Consider the following 25245-nt stretch of genomic DNA (forward strand, 5'->3'; position numbering starts at 1 on the left):
CCTGAACTGTCCTCCCCCACCCCACGGTACCAGAATTCCTGGACAGTGTGGCCGCCATCTATCAGGACCTACTGTCAGGCAAGAACCCCAATACAGTGATTGTGCCAACATCATCCAGTGGGCAACACCGCCAGCGACAAGTCCTGGGCGAGGCCAGCATGGAGGGAGTGGAGGCGTCGCTGTTCTACCAGTGCCTGGAAAACCTGTGTGACCGGCACAAGTACAGGTGAGGAACGGTGCGCAGACCCCTCCTCAGCCCCAGGGATTGCAGACTGCTGGCTTTGGAACAGATCTCTAGCAGGATGTTCTGATTGGTCCAGGGCTTCTAGGACCCTTGATGGTCACAATATAATTAGAACTGTGCCATTTGCCCCCCAAACCAGCTTGGTGCTTGAAAGGTTTCCCAATTGGCTCGCTTAGAAATGATTGCTTTCACTTGGGCAAGACCAACTGTAGGTGACCGGCTTACCAGGAGATAGACTGGCGTTGGCTTTTTAGAGAAGGAAAGAGCATTCACTGTACAAAACTTTCCTACACAAAAAGAGGGTTAAACTGTCCTGTGCGGCACAAAGTACCCTTAGAGACAGAGCAACCGGTTTTGGTCTCCTCCAAGAGGCTGTCCCTTGTGGCCATTCCTCTTCCCTTCTCTCCTCCTCCCCCCTGGTGAAAGCACTAGCTAGTGAACATGCCAGCCCTTCCTGTCACAGTCAAGGCCTTACTCCTAGAGATCTGCCATGCTCCCCCAGGGCCTTAGGGCTCTGGGTATCCTCCTAAACCTGAAGGTATGTATGAAAAGATGGTCCTCAGGCTTGCTAGTCTTTGAATCTGGCACCTGTGTTCTCTCTTCTAGCTGCCCACCTCCAGCACTTGTTAAAGAAGTCCTGAGCAACGTTCAGAGACTGACCTTCTATGGATTCCTTGTGGCTCTCTCAAAGCATCATGGAATCAATCAAGCCCTAGGTAAGCATGAGCTAGCTGTGGCGACCCCACTGGCCCCCACAATACAGTAGTGGCTGGCCTCTATTGGCAGACAGTTCCATGGGGGAGGGGGCATCGCTATCTCTGCCTGAACTCCTCAGGGAAAGACTCAGTCCCATGGAGCTAGAATGTGCCTGACCCAAAACCGTCCTCTTACACATTCCCATGGTAAAGGACAGCCTTCCCCACCCGAGGCCCTGCCCCAACATGAAGCAGCCTCTCCATGGCAGAGGCGTGCCCAGCCCCTCCCCATAGAATCCCCAGTTCTGCTTTGGGGAGTGGCCTACAGGTTGGGCAGACACAGCGCTATTTATTCAGTGACTCTGGAGATTATATATCAAAGAGACCTGAATCCCATTTACAAACAGGGCAAAGGTGTGTCTGAGGAGGCCTTTTTTCCAAGCTAGAAAAAAAAATAATAATCTGATAATCTGAAAAGGTGAAAAAAACTTGGGGGAAGCCTGCACTGGCCCAGTTTTTCCTGCCTGTCGTTTTATTCTCACTGAGCCTTCTCCACCTACCCTTCCCCCTCCCACATCCACTGCTCTAGGGCAAGAGCCAGCAAGCCACCACCCTACTGGAGTATAAGGGGTTCTTATTTGTGTCTCTTCTCAAGAGACCCTCCTAGTGGACTTGGGATCCCAGGTGCCTGAGTTTCAAAGAAGAGACACAAAGCATTCCCCTTCCTTTTGCCAGTTGAGGGCATGGGGTCAAGGGAAGGAAAGTGAACATTTGGTAAATGCCAACCACAACAGGCTAAGTACTGTGCTGCGTGCTTTATGTTTACTATCTCACATAACATACAGTCTCCCGGAGAATGCTCTCGAATACACAGGAACACAAACCCCTGAGGGCCCACGCGGCCATGCCACCTGCCTGGTTATTCTGAGTCTGTGCTTGGGGCATGCACGGGTGGGGCCCCTCAACTGAATGAGGCTGGTAGCCCAGGTCACTGGCTGGACTAGGAGTAGAAAGGAGGCAAAAGAGGAGTCAGAAATCAAAAGGGGGAGGTGGGTGAGGATTTGCTTAGGTGTTCTTCCACACTCCTAGGGAACTTCTTTTCCCTTCCCTTCCACCAATTACAGCTGCCAGGAAGGAAAAAGAAAAGCTAACTAGCAACTAGGTCATAGCCTGAACTAACTCACTTTTTCTAAGGGCCTTTAACAAGGCCACTTACTCAGTCACTTTCACTGAGCACTAATGTTGAATGGAGTGGGAGATAGGAAGAACCATGTAGTCTCAGCCCTCACCTGTGTTGCCAGCCTATGAAATGTAAATTTGGAGATACTCTGTTAAGGCCAGTCATGGAGAGGGGTAGCACTGTTCCTCTAGTCCCAAGGCACTCCCCAAAAATGAGAGGGTTCTGTGGGACATAGTCTGAAAACCACTAACTACTTAGAGCAAAGGGAACCAGGAAGCATCATCTGAAAAATATTTGGAAAAGTCAGAAATTGAAGCAGACAAGGAGCTGGATGAGGTGTGCCAGATGGGTAATTTTAAGGTTGAGTCTTCCTAGGGACCAGCAGTGTTGACTGCCCAGTCTAGGATCCAAACCACCAGTGAGCTCTTTTCCCTCAACAATTTGCTAACGAGAATCTTCCTATCTGTAAATTTCAGCTTCACCTTCCCTCCCACTGTTAACAGCTCCTGGGAGCATCCAAGGCTCTCTCCTCTCACTTTTCCCCAAGATCAAAGAATTAACTTCTTGGTGGGTCACCCTACTGGCTCCCAGCACTTTGGGAGGCCAAGGCAGGACGATTGCTTGAGGCCAGGAAGTCGAAACCAGCCTGGGCAACATAGCAAGACCCCATCTCTACAAAAAACAAAACTTATCCAGGCATAGTGGCACACATCTATAGTCCCAGCAATTAGGGAGGCTGAGGCAAGAGGATCGCTTGAGCCCAGGAATTCGAGGCTGCAGTGAGCTATGATCATGCCACTGTACTCCAGCCTGAGTGAAAGAGTGGACCCTGTCTCAAAAAATAAAAAGAAAAAAAAGACTTAGCTTCTCTTAGTTTATAGCTAAGGAAACCAGCCAACTCAGAGAGATTGGCATTGGAGACCTCCAAGATGGGACAGCTCCCCTCCTGGCCATGCGAAATAATTTCATCCGATCCTGACCCAGCCTTCTCTTCTCAACCCCTGGGATCCTCCCTGGAGGAGCAGAAGCAGCATTTTTTACCGTCTTTCTCCAAAGTAGGGCACTCTGATTTGGGGGCATAAAATTAGATAATTTCCAACCTTTAGGATTAGCCTAGGCCAGATCCTTTTCAGCTCAGTACCCGGGGCCTCAAGGAAGAACTCAACCCCAGCACCAGGTCAGAACCCACCACCTAGTCTTGAAAGAGGATTGCCCCGTTTGTTTGGGGATGTCTCCTTAGCTGTGGTCTCTGCCCCAATTCCTGGTCCATGACTGGTTTTTTGTCCCTTATAGCAGTCTTCAGATCTTTTAGATCAGCCCTCCCATGGTCAGAACAGGCAGACATGAAGGTGAAGGGTGTGGAGGCATCTGCTGTCTGGCTGAAAGACCCTCAGATTAAGTTTTGTGTCCCCATTTATCTCCTAGGAGCTTTGCCTGACAAAGGGGATCTGATGCATGACCCAGCCATGGACGAGGAGCTGGAACGGCTGTAAGTGTCAAGTGGGAAGATGCTGCCCCCTTGTGGGGGCCAAACCTCAGTGAGATATGGCTGTGCCCCCTCATGGGTCAGCAGTACTTGCCTGTAACACCCCTAATTGGTCAGGGAAGGGTATGGGGGCCAGCAGAGGCCTGAGGTGACCTCTTTGAGTTCTTTGGGTCTACAGCCCATGGGTTCACCCAAGTGCAAGAGTGAGCATGGAGGTCCTGGTCTCTGACCAGGAGGCACCTCACTGCCCTCTGGGCTTCTTCCTCCCTCCTTCAGGCTGGTCCAGGTCCCAGGCCTGGTCAACTCGGTCACTGCCAGTCCAGAGGCCAGCTGCCTGCCTTCCCGTACCCCTCCCCGGGTTGGCTCCCCTTGGAGACCCCTCCATCACTCCCGAAAAGTGGATGCAGAGAGCGATGGCTCCACTGAAGAGACAGATGAGTCCGAGACTTGAGGAGTCCGAAGGGTCCTGCCTACAGCGCCCTGTACCCTGCCCCACGCCAGCCCTTGGTGCTCCCACCCGGCCTCCTCTCCAGCGCCCTGCCATGCTGCCCTCTGCTGGTGAAACGGCTGAATAACAGCCCCAGCCCAAAGACCTGCCAGAGAGGTGCTGATCAGCCAAGCCAAACTGTGACCCTAGAAAGTCAACAGCCTGCTCTCCCTGGCCCTGTCAGCCTTTCAGTGCTAGTCAGGCCCCAGGCTGACAGACTGTGCTGAGGCCACTTCGTCACTAGGAAGGGGACTTGACCTTAGCCTTTTGTTAACACTCTTAACCTCTTGAGGAAGAGCAGTACATTATCTTCTCAGCCAACCTCTGCTAGTCCCCTGATAAGGTTCATTTCACAGCAACTCCATTAAGGAGCAGAACATGAATAGCCATGCAGGGCCTTGCATGGTCAAGGGTGACACCTGAGATGCAAGTACTGGGAGGACATAACCACTGTGGCCTGCTGGAGGACAGCCACTAGCCATGATAGGACGGAGAAGGGTGGGCAAGAAGACACTTTCACTTTCAAAACCTGCTTCAAATCTCCTCTGTGTCTAAGAGTTAAATATGTGAAATGAATAAAGTCCCCTGTGGCTGGTAAGTGGTGAATCTAAAGCCATTAATTAGGCTGAGGGGACGAAGGGAAAGGGGTGAGTTTGGGGTTTTGGTGCCTATGTGGCAGGATCAGGAGGTGGGGGCCAGAGGCCCACTCAAGCCTGGAGACCTACCTCACGTAATGGCAGTGACTTAGCTCCTGCACCCGAGATCAGACTTTTCAAGGTGCTCACAGCTGGCACAGACGTTCAGGAAACGAGCTCAGAGGGTTCAAGGCCAGGTTCCCATAACTTGAAAGACCCTGGCCACAAAGGGTTAGCATAGCCTTCTAGCCAGGGTTTCATCGAACATTTGCCAAGCGCCTGCTTGGGGTTAGGGCAGTGGGGATGCAGCTTTGAACAAGGCACAGGCCTGAGGTGTACAAGCTCCCAGCCAAGACCAGAGGAAGGTTAGGCCAAGTGGTCTTCAACTTCCTTGAACTGGGGTGGGGTGGGGGGGATCCTCCAGAAGGTAAAACCCACTCAGGGGGCCCAAGCAGTACAAGATGCCTCCTCTGAAGCTGGGTGTCACCACAGCTGGCCACACACATTTTCCTGGGCTCATCCCCACCCAGACCAGCCCCACTGGATAATTACAGGAACTGGCTCCCAAAGCCCTGCAGAGCCTAGGCCAGGACTGGGCGTTCCAGTCCTAAAGCAGCTCCAGGTCCACAATCATCTCCGGCCTCCAGCCCATGAGAACAGTTCTCAAATGCATCAGAATCACAGGGAAGCTTGTTTGACAGTGCAAATTAGTAAGCTCCAGAGTCTAACTCCACCAGTTTAGGATGGAGTCCAGAAATCTGTATTTTTAATGAACACTCCAGATGATTCCAAAGCTGAAGTCCCAGACCTACACCTACACTTTGGAAATCACTGGCTTAGAGCCCCATGGCTCCTTCTACCCATCCTTCATAATCATCCACTTCCCAGTCCAGTGACTTATAACTGTACCCTGAGGACTCAGAAGGTGTACAGAGATCTTTCAGAAACTTCCCTAAGGGAAAGGATGGCCCAGCCAGGGGTGTACACACACACACACATCCTTTCTTCCTGAATTTAAAAGGGTTCCATTAAAGTCTGAATATTTTAAATATTTTTTTTTAACTCCACTGAGAAACATGTCCCCAGTCAAGTTACTGTTGTGAACAGTGGCAGGGCTGCTAAGCTAGCTCGCCTGTCCTCAGCCAGATGAGGTGAAGGGCCAACTAATATCAGCTCTTTCCTCCACGTGCAACAGGGTGGTGAGGTCGAGGCTGCACCGGACCTCGCGGCAGCACAGGGCCAAGGAGCCAGGGGCCTTTGGCTTTCAGAGAAGAGACAAGCCGGAGGCCCTGGAGAGAGTGCCCTCAGCTCCAGTACCAACACTCTACCCATATCGGTGGGAGCCCAGAGAGTGAGGCGAGGGGCCCACACTGGGCAGGGAGGCAGGATCCAGAGAGGACACTACTTCATTCAGACCAGCGGGGACCCAGGGCCCCGTGGGGGCTTTATTTTGACACCACTTTGTTTCAATACAAACAGTCCAGAAAGAAAGTCATGTCCCTCTGAGGGAGGGGTGGGGGAACAGTGGTCTGTGTTGCTGGGGAGTCCAACCTACAACCCAAAGGTGAAGGTTGGGCCCAGACTGCCAGCATGGCAGGGGAAGATGGCACCAAGAATGACACAGTGCGTGGCCCAGCTGCCAGAGGGTGAGGCCTGCAGCTCTGTAGGCCCTCAAGCTCTCGCGGGTAGGGTGCTGTCCAGGCCCCCCTGAGCCCAGGATGATGCACAGGAAGAAAGTTGAGCCCCAGGAGCCTGCTTCTATCCCTCATGTCCTCTGCTTCCTTGGCCAGTATTACACTCACAGCATCGAGTCGGGACACAGCAGAGGAGATCCACCATGGCCACCGACCAGGGGAAGGAACAGAGAAAGTCTCAGGAGGGGACAGAGGGTCCTGTGGTCCACAGTAGATGATATGGCAGGACTTTGAGACACCTAGGAGAAATAATCCTCCAAGTGGGATTACTGAAAAAAGGGGTGGTGATACAGGGATCACTTGGGCCTCCAGTCTGATCCTAAATGAAACCTTTAGGTACCAGTTAAAGTTTCTAGCCCTTGGTAAGGCCCCGATGAAGATCCTTCCCCTCCCCTCCCCTCTCCCGGTACCCAGAAGAGGCCCCTAGCAGCAGCAACAGGAGCAGCAAGTCCAGAGCCTCTCTCCCCTGGGGGACTGGTCTACAGTAGAACTCTTCCTAGGCCTCCCCCCGGTTCCAGAGGCCCAAGCCCTCAGACTACCTGGAAGGATCCTAGAGCCAGCAAACACGCTTTACACTTTTCATTTTCCCTACTTGGGGAAGAACTGGACCTAGAATAAGCTATCCCAAGAGAACGCCCTCCCCTCACTCCCAGTGTGGCAGGACAAGTGAGCAGCAGCTTTGGGGGCAGAATTAGAAGGACAATAATCTAACACACGGAGGAGGGGGTGTGAGGGTAAGAGAACAAAGGGCTCAATCCACAGGCAGAGGACATGGGCTGGTACTGACCATTTCCCTCACCCAAGATCCTCTAAGGCCACCCCACTCACACACCACACATAAAAAGTAACAAATCCTCCCTGGCTTCCACAAGGCAAGCATCCCTGGCCTGGGAATCATGGGCTCTGGCTGCTGTCACCACCATACACCTGAGCCATGGAGCTTGCATCAGTAGGAACCGTAGCGATCCTGGGGATGGGGAGAGAAAAAAATGAAGTCAGAGTCTCTAACCTGCAGCAGCTGCCCTGCGTGCACACTGCCTCTCCCCACAGCCCCCACAGCAAGATGGGACCACAGGGGCTGGACAACCGCAAGGTGGGAGTACACAGGAGAGCTGGGGCAGGTGGCACTCGGGCCCAATCAAGGAGGAAGCACTACCAGATCTCACAGAAGCTGGGCAGGTAAGAGAAAACATAGTACAGGTGACAAGAACAGGGGAAAATCAGTGCAGACATGGCATCATCTTAGAGAGAGGTCCAGCCCTGGTACAGAACTGAAAGGAAGGAATCTGCCCCTCTAAGAAAAGAAAATGCTCTGAGAGAAGCTAACCATGAGCAGTGTCTAAATGTGGTGAAGGAAACCTCCAAGCACTATTCGGTAGGGCCCCTCTCCAAGTTAAGTGGCCCCAGCCTCACCTGCAACGAATTCATCACACCGTTGGCCAGCACAGCCATTTTCCCAGCCACAGACTTGACACCCTGCTTAAACTGGGCAATGTCAGCTGTAGGGAGCACACTCCCCAGAGATACACTTCCTATAAAAGCAAGGGAAAGGGTGACCCAGAGCCTGCCAGGGGCCTCCCGCTCTGCTCATAGGCATGGCGTGGTGCCCCCCACCCCACTGGGGCCCTACCTGCTCCATGAGCTCCATCCATGTCCCCAAAGAGGTCTGAAGAGCTGATGGCGCTGCTGCCTGAGAGCTGCTGTAGCCGAGACCTGGCTTCATACTGTGGTGAAGAAGAGGCAAGGCCTGGGGATGTTGGCCGATAACCCAAGGACTCACAGAGGCCGAGCCACCCTGGGGCCAAAGCCCAAAGTGGTGGCAGGGAGAAAACTTGCTTCCACCTGCTGCCTCCAGCCTGAGGGTAGACAATTCCACTTACCTCAGCATCTACCTCCCGCCCAAAGAACATGTCGGAGGAGATGGCTTTGGCTCCTGCAAATTTCTGACGTGCTTCACTGGACTCGAGGCCTGAGGTCCGGCTTTCCACTTCCCTCCGGTTTGTGGCTCTGAAGGGTAGACATGGGACATCTCTGACCCTTCCCATTACCATCAGGGGAAGCAGAGTACAGCGGCCAAAAAAAGCACCAGTGGCCTTCTGGAGATGACAGTTTCCAGGCCCCATTCTGTCTGTGGCTCTGGGACCCAGGGACCCTCTTCCTAGTGAGAAGCCTACAAAGGGATCCTATGAGGCCCCTCCTTTCTCCACACTGAGGCCAAGGTACAGAGAGCTGAGTTACCCACACCAGACAGGGCGGGAATAGGCTTTGGAGGAGCCTAGCCCCTGCCCCAAACCACTACAGCTTCATCGAGGTCCAGGAGGCCATATTGTCACTATTGCTACCCTACTCCTAGTCACAATTTGCCTAACATCAGGGTGACATATGTCTCAGTTTGCCTCGGTTTATACCTACTCTCCTGTCATAACTAGTAATAGCACACACACACCCCCACCCTTACTCTTAAAAGGATCAGTGCATAATGAAAAGGTACACAGCCGTGCTATCTAGCACTAGTGGTGCACAGACACCAGGCTAGGTGTCTTTCAAGTGTCATTACATTTAATACTTCCAGCCACCCTGTGAAACAGTTACTTATGTGCCCATTTTCCAAATGGACGATTTATAGATAATTTATCACTAAACATTGCTCAGATTAAGATGGAACATGTTTTAAAAAAATGAGTAAGATGGGGGCCAGAGACACATAACCCTTGGCAGGGAGGTCAGGACTGAAGCATAAAATCAGGGCCCTCCTGCCAGAGAAACGGATCCCAAGCAAAAGAGGCTGCCATGACCCTGTGATGACAAAGCACAGCTCAAATCAAAGCCTAATCCCTGCACTGTCTAACGGGTGGCAGTTAGTTATTCCCGCTGGCCATATATGGCCATTTACATTTATTAAAATTATATCAAATTACACTAAAAATTCAGTTCCTCAGTTGTACTAACCACATTTTAAGGGCTACAAAGCCCAACAGCCACAAAGCTAGTGGCTACCATATTGAAGAGCACAGATACAGAAGATTTCTGGCATCACAGAAAGTTCTACTAGACAGTGCTGCCCTAGACCACTCTACCTTTCTGAAATAGGCCGGATGCTTGAGATGGTCACTTCTGGCTCCTTTTCCTCTACCCTGTCCATACCCCAGGCAGCATCTGTATCCCAGCGGGAACCAAAACTTTCCCCCAAGGAAAACGGGTTGTCTTTGTACCTAGGAAGACAGTAGAGTGGCTCAGAGAAGCCTGATGAGGAACACGGTAACCAAGTCTACCCCCAACCATAGCCTTACTTTGGGGGTCCAGAGGCGAAAGTACCAACATCATCAAACAAGTCCAGCTGCGAGCGAGAGGATTTTGCACTCACTGGGGTTTCCTGCTCGATCACCTGCATCTCAGACAGCACCGAGTGGGACACAGAGCTGTACAGAAAAGCAGAGCCAGGCGTAAGCCCAATGGTGAGCATTAGCATCACTGCACAAAATATGACGCCCAGCTGCAACCTTGAACTCCTGGGCTTAAGCAATCCTCCTGCCTTAGCCTCCCAAATAGCTCGGACTATAGACAGTTGCCACCATGCCTGGCTAATTTCTCCATTTTTTGTAGAGACAGGGTCTCGCTCTTGCTCAGCCTGGTCTTGAACTCCTGGCCTCAAGTGAGCCTCCCACCTCGGCCTCCCAAGGTGCTAGGATTACAGGCATGAGCCACCACACCCAGCCAAGATATTCATTTTTTTTAAGAGATCAAAAGTCTAGGCCGGGTGCGGTGACTCACGCCTGTAATCCTAGCACTCTAGGAGGCCGAGGCAGGAGGATCGCTCGAGGTCAGGAGTTCGAGACCAGCTTGAGCAAGAGCAAGACCCCGTCTCTACTAAAAATATAAAGAAATTATATGGACAGCTAAAAACACATATAGAAAAAATTAGTTGGGCATGGTGGCGCATGCCTGTAGTCCCAGCTACTCGGGAGGCTGAGGCAGAAGGACTGCTTGAGCCCAGGAGTTTGAGGTTGCTGTGAGCTAGGCTGACGCCACGGCACTCTAGCCTGGGCAACAGAGTGAGACTCTGTCTCAAAAAAAAAAAAAATCTACTATTACTGGCCAGGCACCGTGGTTCACGCCTATAATCCCAGCTACTCAGGAGGCTGAGGCAGGAGGACTGCTTAAACCCAGGAGTTTGAGACTACAGTGAGCTATGTAGTCACCCACTCCAGCCTGGGTGACAGAGCAAGAAAATCTGTTACTGATATCTATTACTCTTGTTAACTCATAGTGTTAGTTCAAACAAAATGCATGAGAGAGCCTGTTTACAGCCCTTGTTTTTGTTGTTTAAGAAAACCACAGCAACATAAACCCAGTGGTTCTGAAATAAGGATTCTGCCCAACTCAGGGCATTTGAAATGGGGGTGGGAGGCATTTTGGGGTATTATAGTATTTGGTAACATAACTAACATTTAATGGATAGGGATCAGGGATGCCAAAAGCCCTGCAATTCTCAGGGAGGTCTCGAAAAGTAAAGAACTGTCCCACCTCTCAAAGTGCCATTAAGAAACACTAAGTTTATCTCAGACATACTGAAATAGCACCTGATCCTAGGTTTCATTCATTCAACAAATACTTACCACACACATACCTACTATGGGCCAAGCACTGTACTAGGTGCTTTAAGACAATAAGCAAAGTGATCTATTCAGCCTTGAAGAAAGACTAAGCCTAGAATCCCAAACTGCTGGGAAGGCCCCGAAATGGTTCTCAGAAACAATGGCATTTCCCACCACACCCGGAGCTGAGCCTCACCTTCGCGATACCAAGCCCATGCCCAACCTCTCTGCCTGCTCTCGCTTCTTCCCTTCCAGATTCTGCAGCTTCTTCTCCTCTTTCTTACGATCAATCTGGAGCTCCTGGTAGGCCAGACGCATGGAGGCCACCCTTGGAGGGAACAAATGTGTCAGAGACTAGCACCCATTCTGACCTGCCCACCCACCAACCCCCATACACACCAGAGGCCCCTACAGCAAACACTTACATGGACTCTTCGGCCTGCTTCTTGGCATCAGCTGCCTGCTGCTCACGGAGCTTCTCTGCCACCTGGGCCTGCCGCTCAATCTCGCTAAAGCTCTGGCTGCTTACCTTCTGAGCCCCTAGGCCCTTCTTGGCACCCAGCTGGGAAGAGAGTCATGTGATATGAGACCTTGCCAACCACAGTCTCCTCTGATCCCTCCCAGGCCTGGACACTCTAGCCACACTCAAAAGGAAGGGGTCCTTCCTAACATTTAGGGTAAAAAAAATAGGAGCCCAGCCAGCACGGCCAAAAGAGAACAGTGGGTCTGGCCTGCTGGAGCCGGACATAAGGTGACTCATACAATCCTAGCCTCAGGGTGTGAGGACAGCAGTTAATGCCTGCTGCGGCCTGGCATGTGCCAAGCACTCTGCTGAGCACTAGATGAGCTCCATTTCACTGACTCCTCCCAGGAACCCCTCGAAAATAGCCGTCCTGAAATCCCTTTCGTGGATAAGGTTCAGAGACATGAAGTACCTCTGCCAAAGTCATACCGCCAGTAAGTGGCAAGGTCAAGGGGTAAACCCAGGCAGCCCGACTCCAGCTCCTAACACCTCTACCGTACTGCCTCTCCCCACCTACCCCTTTCTTAGCTGCTACTGGCCTCTTCTTGCCAATGATGGAGCTTTTCAGTTCTGCGTGAGAAAGAGGGTTCGCATGAGCTCAGACAAACGAGGGTCAGAGCCAGCAAGTCAGTCACACCATGCAGCTTTATGGCAAAAGCTTCTAAAAAGAAACAGCTTCAGGCAGGGAAAGGCAAAGTTGCCACCACCAGTTCCAACCAATGGCATCAAAGTCAAAGACAGACAAGGTTAGGGGAGGTTACTGACTTCCAGCAAAGTGAGACAGGAACTAGACCTGGAGCACCAGACAGTCAAAGTCCCTGAACCAAAATGAAGACTGCAAGGCAGGGGCAAATGCCAAAAACTAGCCTCAGCTCCTAGAGCAGAGAGCTGACGTGCAAAGGGCCAGGCTCCCTAGGCAGCTCTTGGTTACCTCTGGCAGGAAGGGCCCCGTTAGCCGACAGATACATGGACTCTGGAGGAGAAACAGACTTGGGCTAACAAAGGGCCCACCCAGAGCCTCCACAAAGCTCCCATGCCCAGGGGCCTTTATAGAGCCCTGCTTCAGACCCAGCTGTGCCAGCTTTCTCATTGGATCAGTTTGCCAGTCATTCTGCTGGCTTCCTGCCTCAACCTCAAGAGTCAACAGAACTGAGGTTAGCAGATGGATTGTTCACCCTGAACCAAGTCTGAAGGACACTAAGGAAAGAGTAGGAAAAGTTAAAGGACAGGCTGGGGACTGGCTGAGAAAAGACAATGTCATCTCCAGCCATCACCAGTTCAGAGTTGTCCCTCCACCCCATGAAATGAACCAGGCAGGCCAGCCCTGCCTCAGCCCCCAGGGATAGGTGTCCAGTCTCATACTGGCCTCCCCACACTTTGGCTACACCCAGCCCCACACTCAGAGGCAGACCTTAGACCTTATATACCAACCCATCATGCTTCATCAATCAATTCAAAGGACCTGGCTCTACAATCAATGTCGCAGCCATGATTTCAATCACAGTCCCCACCCCAGAGGTCAGATGTTCAGTCTCCTATAGCCTCAGTCCACGTGACCAGGCAGCAGATCTGAAAAGAACACTTGAGGTCCACCCTCTCTCAGCCAACCCACACCCACCAGCTGGCATACTGACCCAGAGCGGCTTTGGGTGAGGTGCCAAGCAGGTCTGTGTTCGGGCCGTGCTCTGGCTCTGTGGATGCAACGGTAAGAGTTAGGTGTAAAGCTCCCAGCTTCCTGAAACCTCCCATTAAGAAAAGAGTCACTGGCTTTCCTCAGCTTGCCGCCAGAAGAAAAAAAGAGACTGAAATGAATCCCAATCCATCCAAAGACACAGGAAGACTCCTGCTCCCATTCCCTTGCCAGGTGTCCCCTTCCCAGCCCTAAGTCCTTTCCTAGAATCAGAGCACCTGGTTGGAATCTGGGCTGAACTCACGTGCCAGGCCACTGCTCTCTGCAGACGGGGCAGGCTGCTGCGTCCCTGAAGGCTCAGTGGCTGACGCATCCCAGGCAGGGGGCTGAAAAGGAGGCCAGACCACAGAAGCCTTCGTGAGCCACTCTTGCTGGCAAGGAGCACCAAGAAACTACAAGTACCTTGTGAGTACAAGGTCCTACTCCAAGCCCACAAGGAAAGGAGACTAGAGGTTAGCAAGTAAAATTATAACTGCTGTTCACTGAGAACCTCCCTCCACTATTTACTTAGAGCCAGAGCCCATTTTTCTGATTTAAAAACAACTAACAACTATTGGGCACTTACCATGTACCACGCACAAGTTTAAGGGCTCCTTATACACAAACACATTTATTTATCACAACAAGCCCTATGAGGTCTCAGATACATCTCCTTTTTAGAAACTGAGGTTGAGAGGTTAAGTGACGCAGCCACCGTCACAGAAATGCTACACAGAGAAGCAGGGATTCAAAGTCAGAGAGTCAACTCCGGCACCTACTGCCAGTAGCGAGGAAGCCCTCCTCACAGGGGTGGGTCTCGGGGGAGGGAATCCTTTCATTGGTCCCAAGCACAGTGCCTTTCTTACAGGGGAAGAATCTTGGAAGAGTTTTTTGGGGCCCTTGATACCTCCTGAGCTTTCAGGAAACTTCCCCTCCTCCCCACCATCCCAGCTTAAAAAAGGTCTGTTTCTAAGGAGGGTCACATTGTACCCCCATTCATGAGAGAAGGAACCACCTGGGGCCTATCCAGCAAGCAGCAGTCACCAACTCAGTGGGCCCCAGACATTCTTTGTCCAAGATACCACACCAAGGCAAATGGAATCTATGTTGGTAACCACAGACGGCCTTGGCCTTGGTAAATAAACCACTTGTCAAGGACAACAGAGGGAAACATTCCTTGTGGGCACTCACTTGAGTATGTTCTGTGAAGAAATCAGAGTCCTTCTTCTCCGGGGAGTGACTAGGAGCGCTATTCATATTGTCTATCCAAAGCTGGAAGGGAGAAAGCACCCCTGAAACACAGGACTCTGAACACTCCCACCCACCCTACTGCCCCAGCCCCAGGAACAGGCACTTACATCAGTGCCATGCCTAGCCAGGGCTGCGCTCCCCAGCTGCCGGATCTTCTCCCGGTACATCTGGGCGGCTCGGCTGTTATATTTGGTGTTGGCATCGTTGGCCGTGCATCCATGTTGGCGGAAGAAAGCAGTCTGGAGATCAAAGAAGAGAGAATGTGCTACAGGTGATTCTCACCAGAGCAAAAATGTGCTAGTTATAGGAGGTACTCCCTTGTAACAGCCTAGTTATTACTTACACAGAATGATATACTCTATTAACACCAGCAGCTTTTCACAGAGGTAAAGTTCCTCAGAAATTCCAGCAAAAAATACCTCGCAACCTCCCATCCTGAGATGACTGCCTGAAGCCCAGTCCTCGCTCAACCCTGCCTAAGGACAACACGCCATACTCGCTCTCTCCATCCTTTATCCAGGCAGGACCACAACACTCAATGTCTGTGGAGGCCCCAACTCCCTTGGCTTTTCCCCAAGAATATCTGTCCAGTTTAATTTGAATTTGAAGACTCTTTGAGAGGAGCTATGACAATTTCCAAGCTTAGAAAATAGCGTGTGGTGGTGTTACAGACCAGAGAACCCTCTGAACAGAGAACCTGAGTAGGCCTCTAAGGAAGTCATGCAAAGTTAGTACCCAGGCAGAAGAAAGAGGGGTGAGGGAAGGTAGAAGGAGCTTTACCGCATTGGCATTCCCGCCGACCTGCATACACCGCAGCTGGAACCAGTTCCAGTTGGAATCCAACTCTGTGGACCTGTGTAAAAGGGCTGTGTGTCACCCACCAGCCGGCTTCCCTGGCAGACCCACTCCCGTCATTTTGCCTTGGGCTGCTGTAGGCACCCAGGAAACATTTGTCAGTCACCACCCCATTTCCTCCACACTACTGTGTGAAAGCTGTGCTCTTCACTTATCTCTTCCAAAGGTACTAATTATTTCCCCAGATCCAAAAGCAGGTCGCATTCCCTGGCAAGCTTGGATTTGGCTTTCCCCTTAAGGATGTTCACAGTCTCACTAAAGACAGAGTCGGCCAATAATATATCAGCAACAACAAGGTCAATGCAGCTAACTTTCCCCCCAAATTAACGCTCAGAGTCTCAAGTTTCACTGTCAGGGAAGAAGGGAGTTTTGACCCAGACGCGGAGGGGCGCCTATGTGGCAAGAGGCCCACACCGGCAGTTCCCTCCGGTAGGAGGCTACTGAACTCCCGGCCCGGAGGTTTCGGAATACCGAATTCAGAGCGGTCCAAGCCGAGGCAGCCACTCGCCCTTGCTGCCCACACAGCCCTGGCTGGCCAAGTGGAAACACAGCAACCTCGCGGAGACCCCACCTGATGAAGCTGAGATGGACGCCCAGGGAGCGGTGCACCCCAGAGCAGTCAATGCACAAGAAAACACCATACGTGATGCTGGCCCAACTCGGATTCTTGGCGCCGCAGTCGAAACAGGCCTGGGTGAAGGAGGCGACGAGCGAATGGTCACGGGCCCTGAATAGAGGCCGGGCGCTGACACCCCGGGGAAACGGCCCACCTCCGCCCTTCTCCCTCCCTTAGGCCCCGGGGGAGCGAGAGAGTCCATCTCGGCCGGCGCCAGGGTCCGCGCACCCCCTGCTCATGTACCTTGTTGGTTGGAATTGCGCGAAGCCTCTTAAAAAGAGTCTGAATTTCGGTCTTGCTCGGTTCCGCCGCCATTTTCTCTCCTTCCCAGACACAACTGCGACCGACGGGTCCCGCCACGGGCCAATCCACGGCGGGGAGGGCGGGCTAACCCGGCCGGCTGAGGGGTGGGGTGTCGGGGCCTGACCTGGACCAATGGGCAGCCGGCGGAACAGGGGCGGCGACGTCAGCAGCCCCGGCGGCAGAGCAGCCGCGGGAGTAAACGCCGCGCCGAGCCGGGCCAATCCGGAGCGGGGGCGGGGCGACGGCTCGCGGGCCGGCCCAAACCTCCTCGGGAGCGAGCGCCGCCCTGACGCCCGGTACGCCCCGAAGGCGGAGCCGCCTCCCGCGCGGCCCGGGGTGCCAGGTATCCTGGCTCCCCCCGGCCGGTTACCGATCGATGAGTAATGATTAACAGTCGGTCCGAGCATTCCTTGTCCCACCGGCCTCCCGTCCAGCCCACAACCCGGCATCAGCCACGAGCCATCGTGCTCGGCTCACACCAAGCCTGATCGCGAGTCCCTTCCACCCCACGTTAGGGCCCCAAAGTTCCAGGACAGGTACCAAGCTGGCAAACCCTTGCCCAACCCCGGCCCTACAACACCCGCTAGGCCTCTCTCCAGATGCCCTCTGGAGGACTGGCAAGGATGGAGTATCAAAAAGATGCAAACAAGCCCAACAGTGTGTTTGTGTTGTCAAGTTTAATACACACTAGAACAAGCCACAAAAGAGGGTGCTTCTAGGCCAGAACTACATTCACCCCAAGCCCACCCCAGGACCCCAAGACAGAAGCCAGGAACTGAATCCACGGCTCCTGGGGAGACCCAAGTGCTCCTGGGGAAGCCCAGGCAATCCTGAACCCTCCTGTCACCTCCGACCTCCATCTTGCCCTCAGCCTAGACTCAGTGGGCCCTTCCCTACCAGTGGCTTCCTAGACACAGGCCCCTCCCCTCCCTGGGTCCCAGGACTTCCACCCTCCTCAGGGGACAGACAGGCTGCAGGGGCACGGTGGTTCAGGGCCCTCAGGTCCGGCTGTCCAGGAGAAGCTGGGCTCTGACCCAGGGCGGAGAAACGTGGAAGGGCAGTCACGCCACTCAGGCACCCACACACTCCACGTAATTGGCAGGGTACAGGCCAATGCGGCCACTCTGCAACTGGCCCTGGCACCAGCCCTGCTCATCCTCCTCGCTCATCTTCAGCAGCTCCTCCCCTGGGGGAAGGGGGACTAGTCACTGCCAACTGCCCTGGCCCAGCCCCCTTTCCTGCAACTGGGTCAAGGACTGAGGGGGATGGAGTAGTCCAAGAGCCCAGCTAGGAGAAGAGACAGGGCTCAGGCAGAGGGAGGTTGAAGTCAGCAAGCTGCCCACCCAAGACCCCGAACACAGCAACCAGGCCCCAGCCAGCTGGACCCAGAGCAGGCTGAACGGCCAGAGAACTGGCCCTTGACAAGAGGGTATCTGGCTTCCCTTTTCCACACCCCCTGCTCAGTCACACAAGGAAGGCAGAGACTGAAGCCTGGAAAGGAGCAGGAAGGGGCCCCAGGGTACCTGCTCGGAAGCTCAGCTCATCAGCTTCCTGGCCAGCGTAGTCATAGAGCGCCCGGACCCGGACCCCAGTGGCCGCTTTTCGGGGACTCTCCTCATCTGACCACTCCTCATCCTGCCCCCTGCTGTAGAGGGGAGGCAGAAGGGAACAGCTCAGGGCACAAGGAACATCTTGGACTAGAGGTCTTGCCCAGGACTCAGGGCAAAGGGCTTACCCACCCCCACTCCCCAGAGGAACCCTGGGAGAAGCAGGTGGGGAGGAGCTGAAAGAATCTCGTCCCACCTCTGCCACTCATGGCTGTGAACTCAGGCGCAATTCCTGCCCCACAGAGTTGATATGAGGCAGAAGTGGAGGGAATGTGGGAAATGCCTGGCCAATCTAAACCAGTATGAAAACTGGTATGATTACAACCCTCAGGTCCCTGACACCAATTTTCAACCCACTTCAAGTGTGAAGGGAATGAAACAAGAGAAAGGGAAGGAAGACAGGGAAGGAGGGCAGGGCTGTTTCTTTTTCAAAGGAGGCTCCTGGCTCTCACCCTGAGGAAGCCGGGGACTGGGGTGGGGGTGCAGTGCCATCTCTTGTGGGCACAATGCTGGTCAGAGTAACCTCATCAGGGCTCCGGCCACCCTTCTCTTTCCGGCTGATTGTCCTGTGTGTGTCCAAGGACCACTCCTGGGGGGACAGTGCTTAGAGTCAGGCTGGGCTGCAGCTGTGGTGGCAGCCAGGGCCATCCAGACCACCTTCACGGACTTCATCCCAAGCGCTGAACTCCCTCCAGAGGCTGAGGCTGAGGCTGAGCTCAGTAGGAGCACGACCCACCTCCCAGCCCCACCCAGCGTGGAACACATGCCTCAAACTGTGGCCAGTTCATGGCCATGCCTGGCCCATGAGTGCTGCGCCACCAGCGCAGATCCTCTTCGTCACTGGCTGCCTCGATGCTCTGGTGCAGGTCTCGGTGGAGTTCATGGAACCTGTGGCCCGAAGCACAGCCTCAGACTGAGAAGTCCTGGGCCCCTATACCCGGCAATCCCATCCAGCCCAGCCAGAGCCCAGGGGAGAGGGAGGGGAGCCAGCATTACCCCAGATCTCCACACCCACCCCACAGGCCATACTTCTCACTGCTGGAGAGGTCAAGATGCTGGTGTAAGGTGAGCAGCATATCCTTGAAGAAAAGAAGCCGCTGGCGCTCAGCAGCCTGGCAGGTCTCGAAGGCCTGCTCCATGTCCTCCATGTAGCGTGGGGTGTAGCGATGCAGCTCTGCCAGTGTCTGCTCATACTGGGTTTTCGTCTGGATGGGAGGGAATGGGGTCTGGTGAGGACAAGAGCTTTATCCACGCAGGACTCCACCAGTATTTACCAGGCACTGCCACGATCTAAACCCTGGGCTAGCCACCAAGGGCCATCAGTCCTGAGACCCAGCTCCTGCCCTCAAGGACCCCAACAGCCTAACAAGGGAGGTGACATTCTAGCACAGCAAATGTCAGAGTCTGGTGGAGAGTGAGATGAAGTCAACCTATGGGAAAGGGTAGGAGAAATCAGAAAAGCCTTCCTGGAAGAGGTGGCAACTGAGCAGCACCTCAGAGGATGGGGAGGATTTGCACGAGCAGAGCTGGAGAAAAGGGCACTCGGGCGAGCAAGCAATATGGTGCATTGTGCAAGAAACGGAGCTGGGGATTCTCAACTGCTAAAGTCATCCCAGTGCCTGAAATTCCAACATTTCCTTCCCTTGGTAAAGCATCACCTTTTCTCAGGTTCCTCCTTTAAGTGATGATCTGGAGAGAGGCTGGCAGATGAGGATTAGGGCAATAAGAGTGCTGCGGACCGGAGAAGGCATTCAGGGAGCAAGATTCATTTGGGAAGCTTTGCCTGGGGCCGGCGGTGGGGCTGGGACCTGCGGCCTGTACCTTCTCAGCCTCCTTGGCACAGCGTTCCACCCGCTCCTGCAGCTTGCGCAGCTGCTCCTGGGAGATGGCGCTGTCTGCCTTCGCGTGGCTCTCCCGAGTCTGGGCCGTTTTCTCGTCCTTCCGGGCTGCATGGTAGCTCTTCTTGGAAGCCTCAACCTGGCATGCATGGGGACAATTCTAGGCCCTGGACACCAGGCCTTGGTCCCCTCAAGCCCCGGGCAGGCCTGGAAGGGGCGTGCCTGTGCCGCCCATCCACCCAGGCTCACCTCCTTCAGCCTCTTCAGCCAGGGCTTCTGGGCCTTGCGGAAGCCGTCCTCGGCAGCCCGGCTCTCACGGAAGCCGCCCAGCACAGGCCGGTGGAAGGCCCCCCGCTGCCAGGCACGCACCCGCTCGCTGTCCTGCCCCTGCAACTTCTCCCGCACCTCCAAGTGCAGTGCACTCAGCCGCTCCGCCGCCGTAAAGAAGGCATGCCAGGCCTTCTCCAGTGTGCCATACTGGGGGCCTGCAGGGAGGTGTGGGGCTTGGGCCAGGCCTGGGCACCACCCAAATCAAGCCTGTCCCCTCTCGTTGGGTGCTGCCCAGGGTGCCAGGCACAGAGGCATGGGGGGGGCGGTGCACAGATGAATGACAATGCTGTCAGCTGGGGCTTATTGAATGCCTACTCTGTGCCTTGACATATCTGAGTCCTTGCCTCAACCACCACCGTGAGGACAGTATCATTGTCAACATTCAACAGGTAAAAAAAAACTGAGGCCCAGAAAAGTGACATTAACTTGCCCAAAGCACTATAGCTACAGGTGGAGCTGAGATTCAAATGCAAATCTGTTGCATATCTGCTATGGGTCTATTGCCTCAAGGGGAGAACCAGTGTCTGCCCTCCAGGAAGACAGCTTGTCGGGTGGGAAGATGCCACACTCCCAGTCTGAAGGCCTAGGCTCAAGCTTCAGCTCTTCCTGGCTGTGTGACTTCAGGCAAGTCCCCGAGCCTCTCTGAACTTCCAGTTCTCCTCTAGGAAATGGGTAGAACAGGACCATCTCCATCACAGGGTTGTTAAAAATACCAAAGTGACTCATGAATGTACTTTGCAAACTCTAACACCACAACTCCACGGATAACCAGGAGGATCGTCCCTCTTTAAGGAGGTGAAACCCTGAAACTTTCCACAAGATGTACAAAACGAAGCTGCCCCGATGGTCCCACCCTCGGCAGCACTCTGCTCCCTGCCAGGCCCGAGCGCCGCCTCACCCTTCTCCACGGTGCCCCTCCACTTGCGGGCCCAGTCGGCCAGCTGCTGGGCATAGGCCTTCTCGATGCGGGCACGCTCCTGGAAGCAGCTGACCAGGTCCCCGCACAGCCGGTGCCCGTCCTCCACCCGCTGCACCGTCCGCCTGTAGTTGCCAGCCTGGGACGTACATGAGAAGAGCAGCGTCACCAGGGAGCAGCCCCCTATCGGGCTGGGGCCACCAACTAGGCTCCTCCCCTGCACAGGTAGCTGAGCCCAGAGAGGGCTGGGCATTTCAGTGCCACTCCCAAACCCAGGACCCTGCTGCTCACCTCCCAGAAACTGCCCCCTAAGGCTTCCCCTCCAGTGTCGTCTTCTGGAGCCATGGTGTCCCCGCAGCACGGAATGGTGGCAGATTTGGGGCTGTGGAAGGCAGCGGGCTAAGCAGGAAAGCTGGACATACACTTTTGGGGATAGGAAATGACGCTCTCCTATCTCTGGGCCATGCCCACCTGCCATGGCCACCACCCAGGGAACCATCAGAGCTAGGACTTAGCAGGCAGGGGGCTGAAGTTCCCAGGAGGGCCAGGCTAGGGGCAAGGAAGGCAGTTTCAAAGCTCCTCCTCTCGCCCTGGGTCTGTCCTTCTCCCTCACCCCGACGTACCTGGGGCCTAGAGATCACTACCGGGAGCCGGGTGTCCAACTCTCAAAGCTGCCACTGTGACTCTGCCTTGAAGTTAAGAAGAGCAAAGCAGAGGGTGAGGGTGGGGACCTAGAGCGTCCAGGGCGGTGCCCAGCGGCTCCCCTGATATAGCAACTGCTGTCAGAAGCGCCAGATTCCAGGCAGGGGAATGCCAGGCGGGTCACACGATCCAGCCAGGGATTAAATGGCAGGCGGGGGTGGGTGGTGGGCAGAGAGCCCCACTCCCCCAACTGCAGATGAGAGAAGCAGCAGCCTGCCCAAGCCAGGGCCCCCGATGCCTTTCCTTGAACGACAAGGCGACCCTGTTACCACAGCAGGCCTAGTGGGAGGGTGCCCAGCCACATGCCAGTAGCTCCCTGTGCTGGGAAGAACAGAAACGGAGCCAGGAGGCTGAGTCCCATCTTGGCCAGGAAGTTTGAACAAGGGCATATTACTGTCCCCTCCTAAGGAGGCCTCAGCTCCCTCTAAGATGGAGACTCCCTCACCTGTTGGCTTCCATGCCAGGCTGGTATAAGACTCAACCCAGGCATCGAGTGAGATACACGAGGGGCCCAGCAGTCACCAGAACACACTCACCCCCTTCCACAACACCCACCAGCGTCCCACAGGGTGATAACAAGCAACTGAGTCCTACCCTCAAAAACCCAGAGGACGGGGCAGCCTGGGGGAGGCAGACAGGTGGTCAGCCAGGTATAAGAGTGTTCTACAGAATCACAGAGGCCAAGGCGAATTCCAACCCCAGAGCCACCACCTCAGGGACTAGAGGACACAGTGGCATGTGGCTGCTCCCACTGCCTCTAGGCAGGGTCTCAGCTGTCCCCAGCACGGACTGACTCACAGCCCCTAGAAGGAAATCGCTTCCTCTTCTGTGCAGGCCCAAAGGACACAGCCAGGCGCAGGAGGACAGAGTGTGCCTGTTGCCCCCAAAGCAGGGCTCTGTCACAGCGTTTCCTCCAAACTGAGAAACCTCTGCTCCTCCTCCAAACCTCAAACTGGGGCATCTTCTCCACAGTCACCTCCCCTGTCCTTCTGTCCTTGCTCCCACAGCCCCTTGGGACCCCTCAGTTGGGGTACATACCCCACTGAGTTGTGACTGACAGGACAGTATCTGTCCCCAGTCATTGACAGAGACTTCTGGGATTCTGATTTGTGTTTCTCCAGGCACGGGAATCAGCAATAATTAGCTAAAGAAGAAAACAAATGACGTCCACCTGAAGACCAGAAAACCTGCCAGCTCCAGCAGCTGTGGGAACTCGGCCTGAGTGGGCTTCCCTCTCTGCTAACGGGGGGCTCAGGCCTCCCTGGAGACCCATGGAGGATGCGGAGTGGCAGCCCCACCAGGCACCCCAAGCTGTTCACCTCGCTTCCTCTTCAGCCGGTCCGACTGCCCAGAGAGGACTTGCCAAGCCCATGGGGAAAAAGTGCTGCAGCCATAAATCACACAGCCTCTGGAGCTGTCCCAGCCAGGCCTCAGGGGTCTGGGGCCCCCTGCCTGCTCCGGCCTCCCTGCTCCCTGCTCCCCAGAGAGCTGCCCCCCACCCGTTCCCTCTCTCTGGCCCTAGAACAGAGCGAGCTGTGTGTGCAAGGCTGGCATGGCTCCCTCCGGCCTCCCAGAGCAAACACCAGCCCGAGACCCAGAGGCAGCCAGGCCCCACAGCCCCAGCCTGACCTAGCTGGGGGCGGGGGAGGCTTGCACCGCGGCCCCCATTAAGGAGGTTGGCACCTTGTGCCTCCTGACCTCAGCAGAGACCCACATCAGTCCCCAGAACACACTCTACCGCAGGCAAGAGCTCAGAAAGCAGGTAACGCAATCTTCCCAGCCCAGGGAGCCAGCACCTACTGGGCTGAGAAGTCTTCTGGGGCTTGGCAGGGTCTCCTCACTGCAGCCCAGACCAAAGTAGGGAGTTCCAGGGTTCAGGGAAGAACTCACTCTCGCTACCGGAGGCCAGAAATGACCCCCACCCCCTCCCAGAAGCTGGGAGCATGCCCCTGGGAGAGAGCACAGCCATCCTGCCCTGCCCATCCTTGTGTCCTGAGTCACAGGCTGCGCCCAAGGGCTTCTTCTCCCAGCAACCCCGCCCCCGTCAGGGTACAGGAGGGGCGGTTGGCTGGTCCAGAGAGGGGCACTAGGTGGAGGGGCTGGAACCAGTAGCCAGAGCCAGCCAGGAGGTCAGGAGGCTGGGGGAGGGGGTGGCGCAGGCAAGAGGGAGGAGGCAGGGCCAGGGAGGGGCATAACAAAGGGGCACTCTTTGGAAACCCGACCTGCCGGCTGGGGTGCCCGCTCCCTCATGACGCATTCCAAACCCGAGCCTCCACACCAAATCTCGGAGCCCAGGGGCGGCGCGTCTCTGGCCTCAACCCTTATGGACAGAGCCCCTCGACAGGCCCCCCTTGCCCGCCCGGCGCTGCACAACTCGGGGCCCGGGGAACCCACGCGGAGCGGCAGAGCCAGGCCTAGCCATGGAGGCTCTAGGACTTCTCGGCCAAACTTGCTGAACTTGGTCTCGGCGGGGGTGGGGCCTGCCGGTCACCGCCAAGGGGAGGGGGCGCCCCCTGCCTGGGCCGGCCTCGCCGTGGACTCCATATGGTGGCTTGAGGCAGCGGACCCAGGAATTGGGGCTCTTTGCAAAGGGCAAGGGCTCGCAGGGGAGCGTGGCCCCTTCTGGGGCCCCAGGGCAGGCGCGTGGAGGGAGGATTGGGGCCCTCGAGGGGACCGAGGAGATGGTTTGGCCCCAAAGCCCCGACGTCCCCCTCCCCCCGGCCAGCCTGAAGAACTGTGGAGTTAGCGGCGCGGCAGATGAGACACCCCTCGGCTCCGTGGCAGCCCTTCCCGTTGTCGCTCAGAGCGGGGTGGCCGGGGGCTCCCGGCGCGGGAGGCGGTTCCGTTGCAAACTTCAGGAGCCGCAGGAGGAGAGGGCGGACTCGAGCCACGGCTCCCGCTGCCGCGTCCCCGCGCGTCCCCTCCGGGGCACTCACCGCGTCCTCCCTGGGCCCCTTCGCGAGTGGGGGTCCGGCCACGCTCCGGCCCGAGTCCTGCCGCTCCCGGGCCGGGCCGCCGCCTCCCGGAGCGCGCCGGGCCCTCCCCCGGGAAGCCCGGCCCCCGGCCCCGCCCTCTCCTCGCTGCGGTGGCCCCAACCCCACCAGCCCGCCGAGTGGCTGCGGGGGCTTCAGGCATCTCGGCCACCTGCGGCTCGGGGGGCGCGGTCTGTGGGGTCTCTGCTCCCGGGAGCCGAGCGCCTGGGCCGGCTCCCCAGGGTGGCGCCGCGGGGCTGCAGAGAGTCAGATTTCGGCTTTGCATCTCCCGGACCTTTGTAGAGCCTGGGAGACCGGTGGGAGTGAGAAGGGACCCGGCCTGCATGGACAGCCTTTGGAGGGGGGTCTGGGAGCCACACTACCTTATATTTTTTGACTGAGCACGGCTTTCTTAGACGTTTACTCGCGAGAGGCTCACAACCACCCCTTTGCAAGCATTAGGTTTCCCATTGTGCAGATGCAGAAACTGAGGCTTGGAGACCTTCAGCAGCTTGTCTAAAATCTAGTCGGGCAGGGCCAGGACTCCAAAGCTGTGCCTTATTCTTCCACAGCTCTGCCTGCTAATCTGGGGCGCCTTCAGAGGCCTGGGACAAACACGCGGTGGGGGTGGGACAAAAAGGCGTGAG

The 25245-nt window shown here is 55.5% G+C and overlaps 3 protein-coding genes across 13 annotated transcripts in view; 1 reads left to right on the forward strand and 2 right to left on the reverse strand.

The window, feature by feature from the left end:
- C7H11orf49 (chromosome 7 C11orf49 homolog) overlaps positions 1-4690 on the forward strand; it is a 167117-nt gene extending 162427 nt beyond the window's left edge. The window contains exons 6-9 of the mRNA XM_045557971.1: positions 34-226; positions 851-960; positions 3545-3608; positions 3882-4690. Of these exons, the coding sequence (XP_045413927.1) occupies positions 34-226; positions 851-960; positions 3545-3608; positions 3882-4056 (542 nt within the window). The 3' untranslated portion in view covers positions 4057-4690. The remainder of the gene's footprint in view (positions 1-33; positions 227-850; positions 961-3544; positions 3609-3881) is intronic.
- A 1442-nt stretch (positions 4691-6132) lies between these two features.
- Positions 6133-16466, reverse strand: ARFGAP2 (ADP ribosylation factor GTPase activating protein 2). Of its 4 annotated transcripts, none has more exons than XM_045557967.1 (17): positions 16174-16466; positions 15886-16004; positions 15240-15312; positions 14567-14698; positions 14400-14480; positions 13474-13555; positions 13174-13230; positions 12471-12512; positions 12057-12109; positions 11442-11578; positions 11213-11344; positions 9712-9840; positions 9499-9633; positions 8302-8428; positions 8052-8145; positions 7835-7953; positions 6133-7388 (listed from the first exon to the last, which is right to left on the reverse strand). In XM_045557967.1, the coding sequence occupies exons 1-17, from the start codon at positions 16243-16245 to the stop codon at positions 7368-7370; spliced, it is 1605 nt and encodes a 534-aa protein (XP_045413923.1). In that variant the 5' UTR covers positions 16246-16466; the 3' UTR covers positions 6133-7367. The 4 variants fall into 4 exon arrangements, with proteins under 4 accessions (XP_045413923.1, XP_045413925.1, XP_045413924.1 ...); XM_045557969.1 differs by having other exon boundaries at positions 15886-16041; positions 16174-16258; XM_045557968.1 differs by lacking the exon at positions 12471-12512.
- A 425-nt stretch (positions 16467-16891) lies between these two features.
- PACSIN3 (protein kinase C and casein kinase substrate in neurons 3) lies at positions 16892-24672 on the reverse strand. 8 transcript variants are annotated; one of them, XM_045557972.1, is made up of 11 exons: positions 24563-24672; positions 21548-21613; positions 21216-21306; positions 20907-21063; positions 19928-20163; positions 19662-19817; positions 18870-19045; positions 18608-18728; positions 18293-18429; positions 17757-17878; positions 16892-17419 (listed from the first exon to the last, which is right to left on the reverse strand). In XM_045557972.1, the coding sequence occupies exons 3-11, from the start codon at positions 21267-21269 to the stop codon at positions 17304-17306; spliced, it is 1275 nt and encodes a 424-aa protein (XP_045413928.1). In that variant the 5' UTR covers positions 21270-21306; positions 21548-21613; positions 24563-24672; the 3' UTR covers positions 16892-17303. The 8 variants fall into 8 exon arrangements, with proteins under 8 accessions (XP_045413928.1, XP_045413935.1, XP_045413932.1 ...); XM_045557979.1 differs by having other exon boundaries at positions 17757-17875; positions 24563-24661; XM_045557976.1 differs by lacking the exon at positions 24563-24672 and adding an exon at positions 24021-24041.
- Between the last annotated feature and the right edge of the window lie 573 nt (positions 24673-25245).

The sequence above is a fragment of the Lemur catta genome, chromosome 7, assembly GCF_020740605.2.
Source record: "Lemur catta isolate mLemCat1 chromosome 7, mLemCat1.pri, whole genome shotgun sequence".
NCBI lineage: Eukaryota > Metazoa > Chordata > Mammalia > Primates > Lemuridae > Lemur > Lemur catta.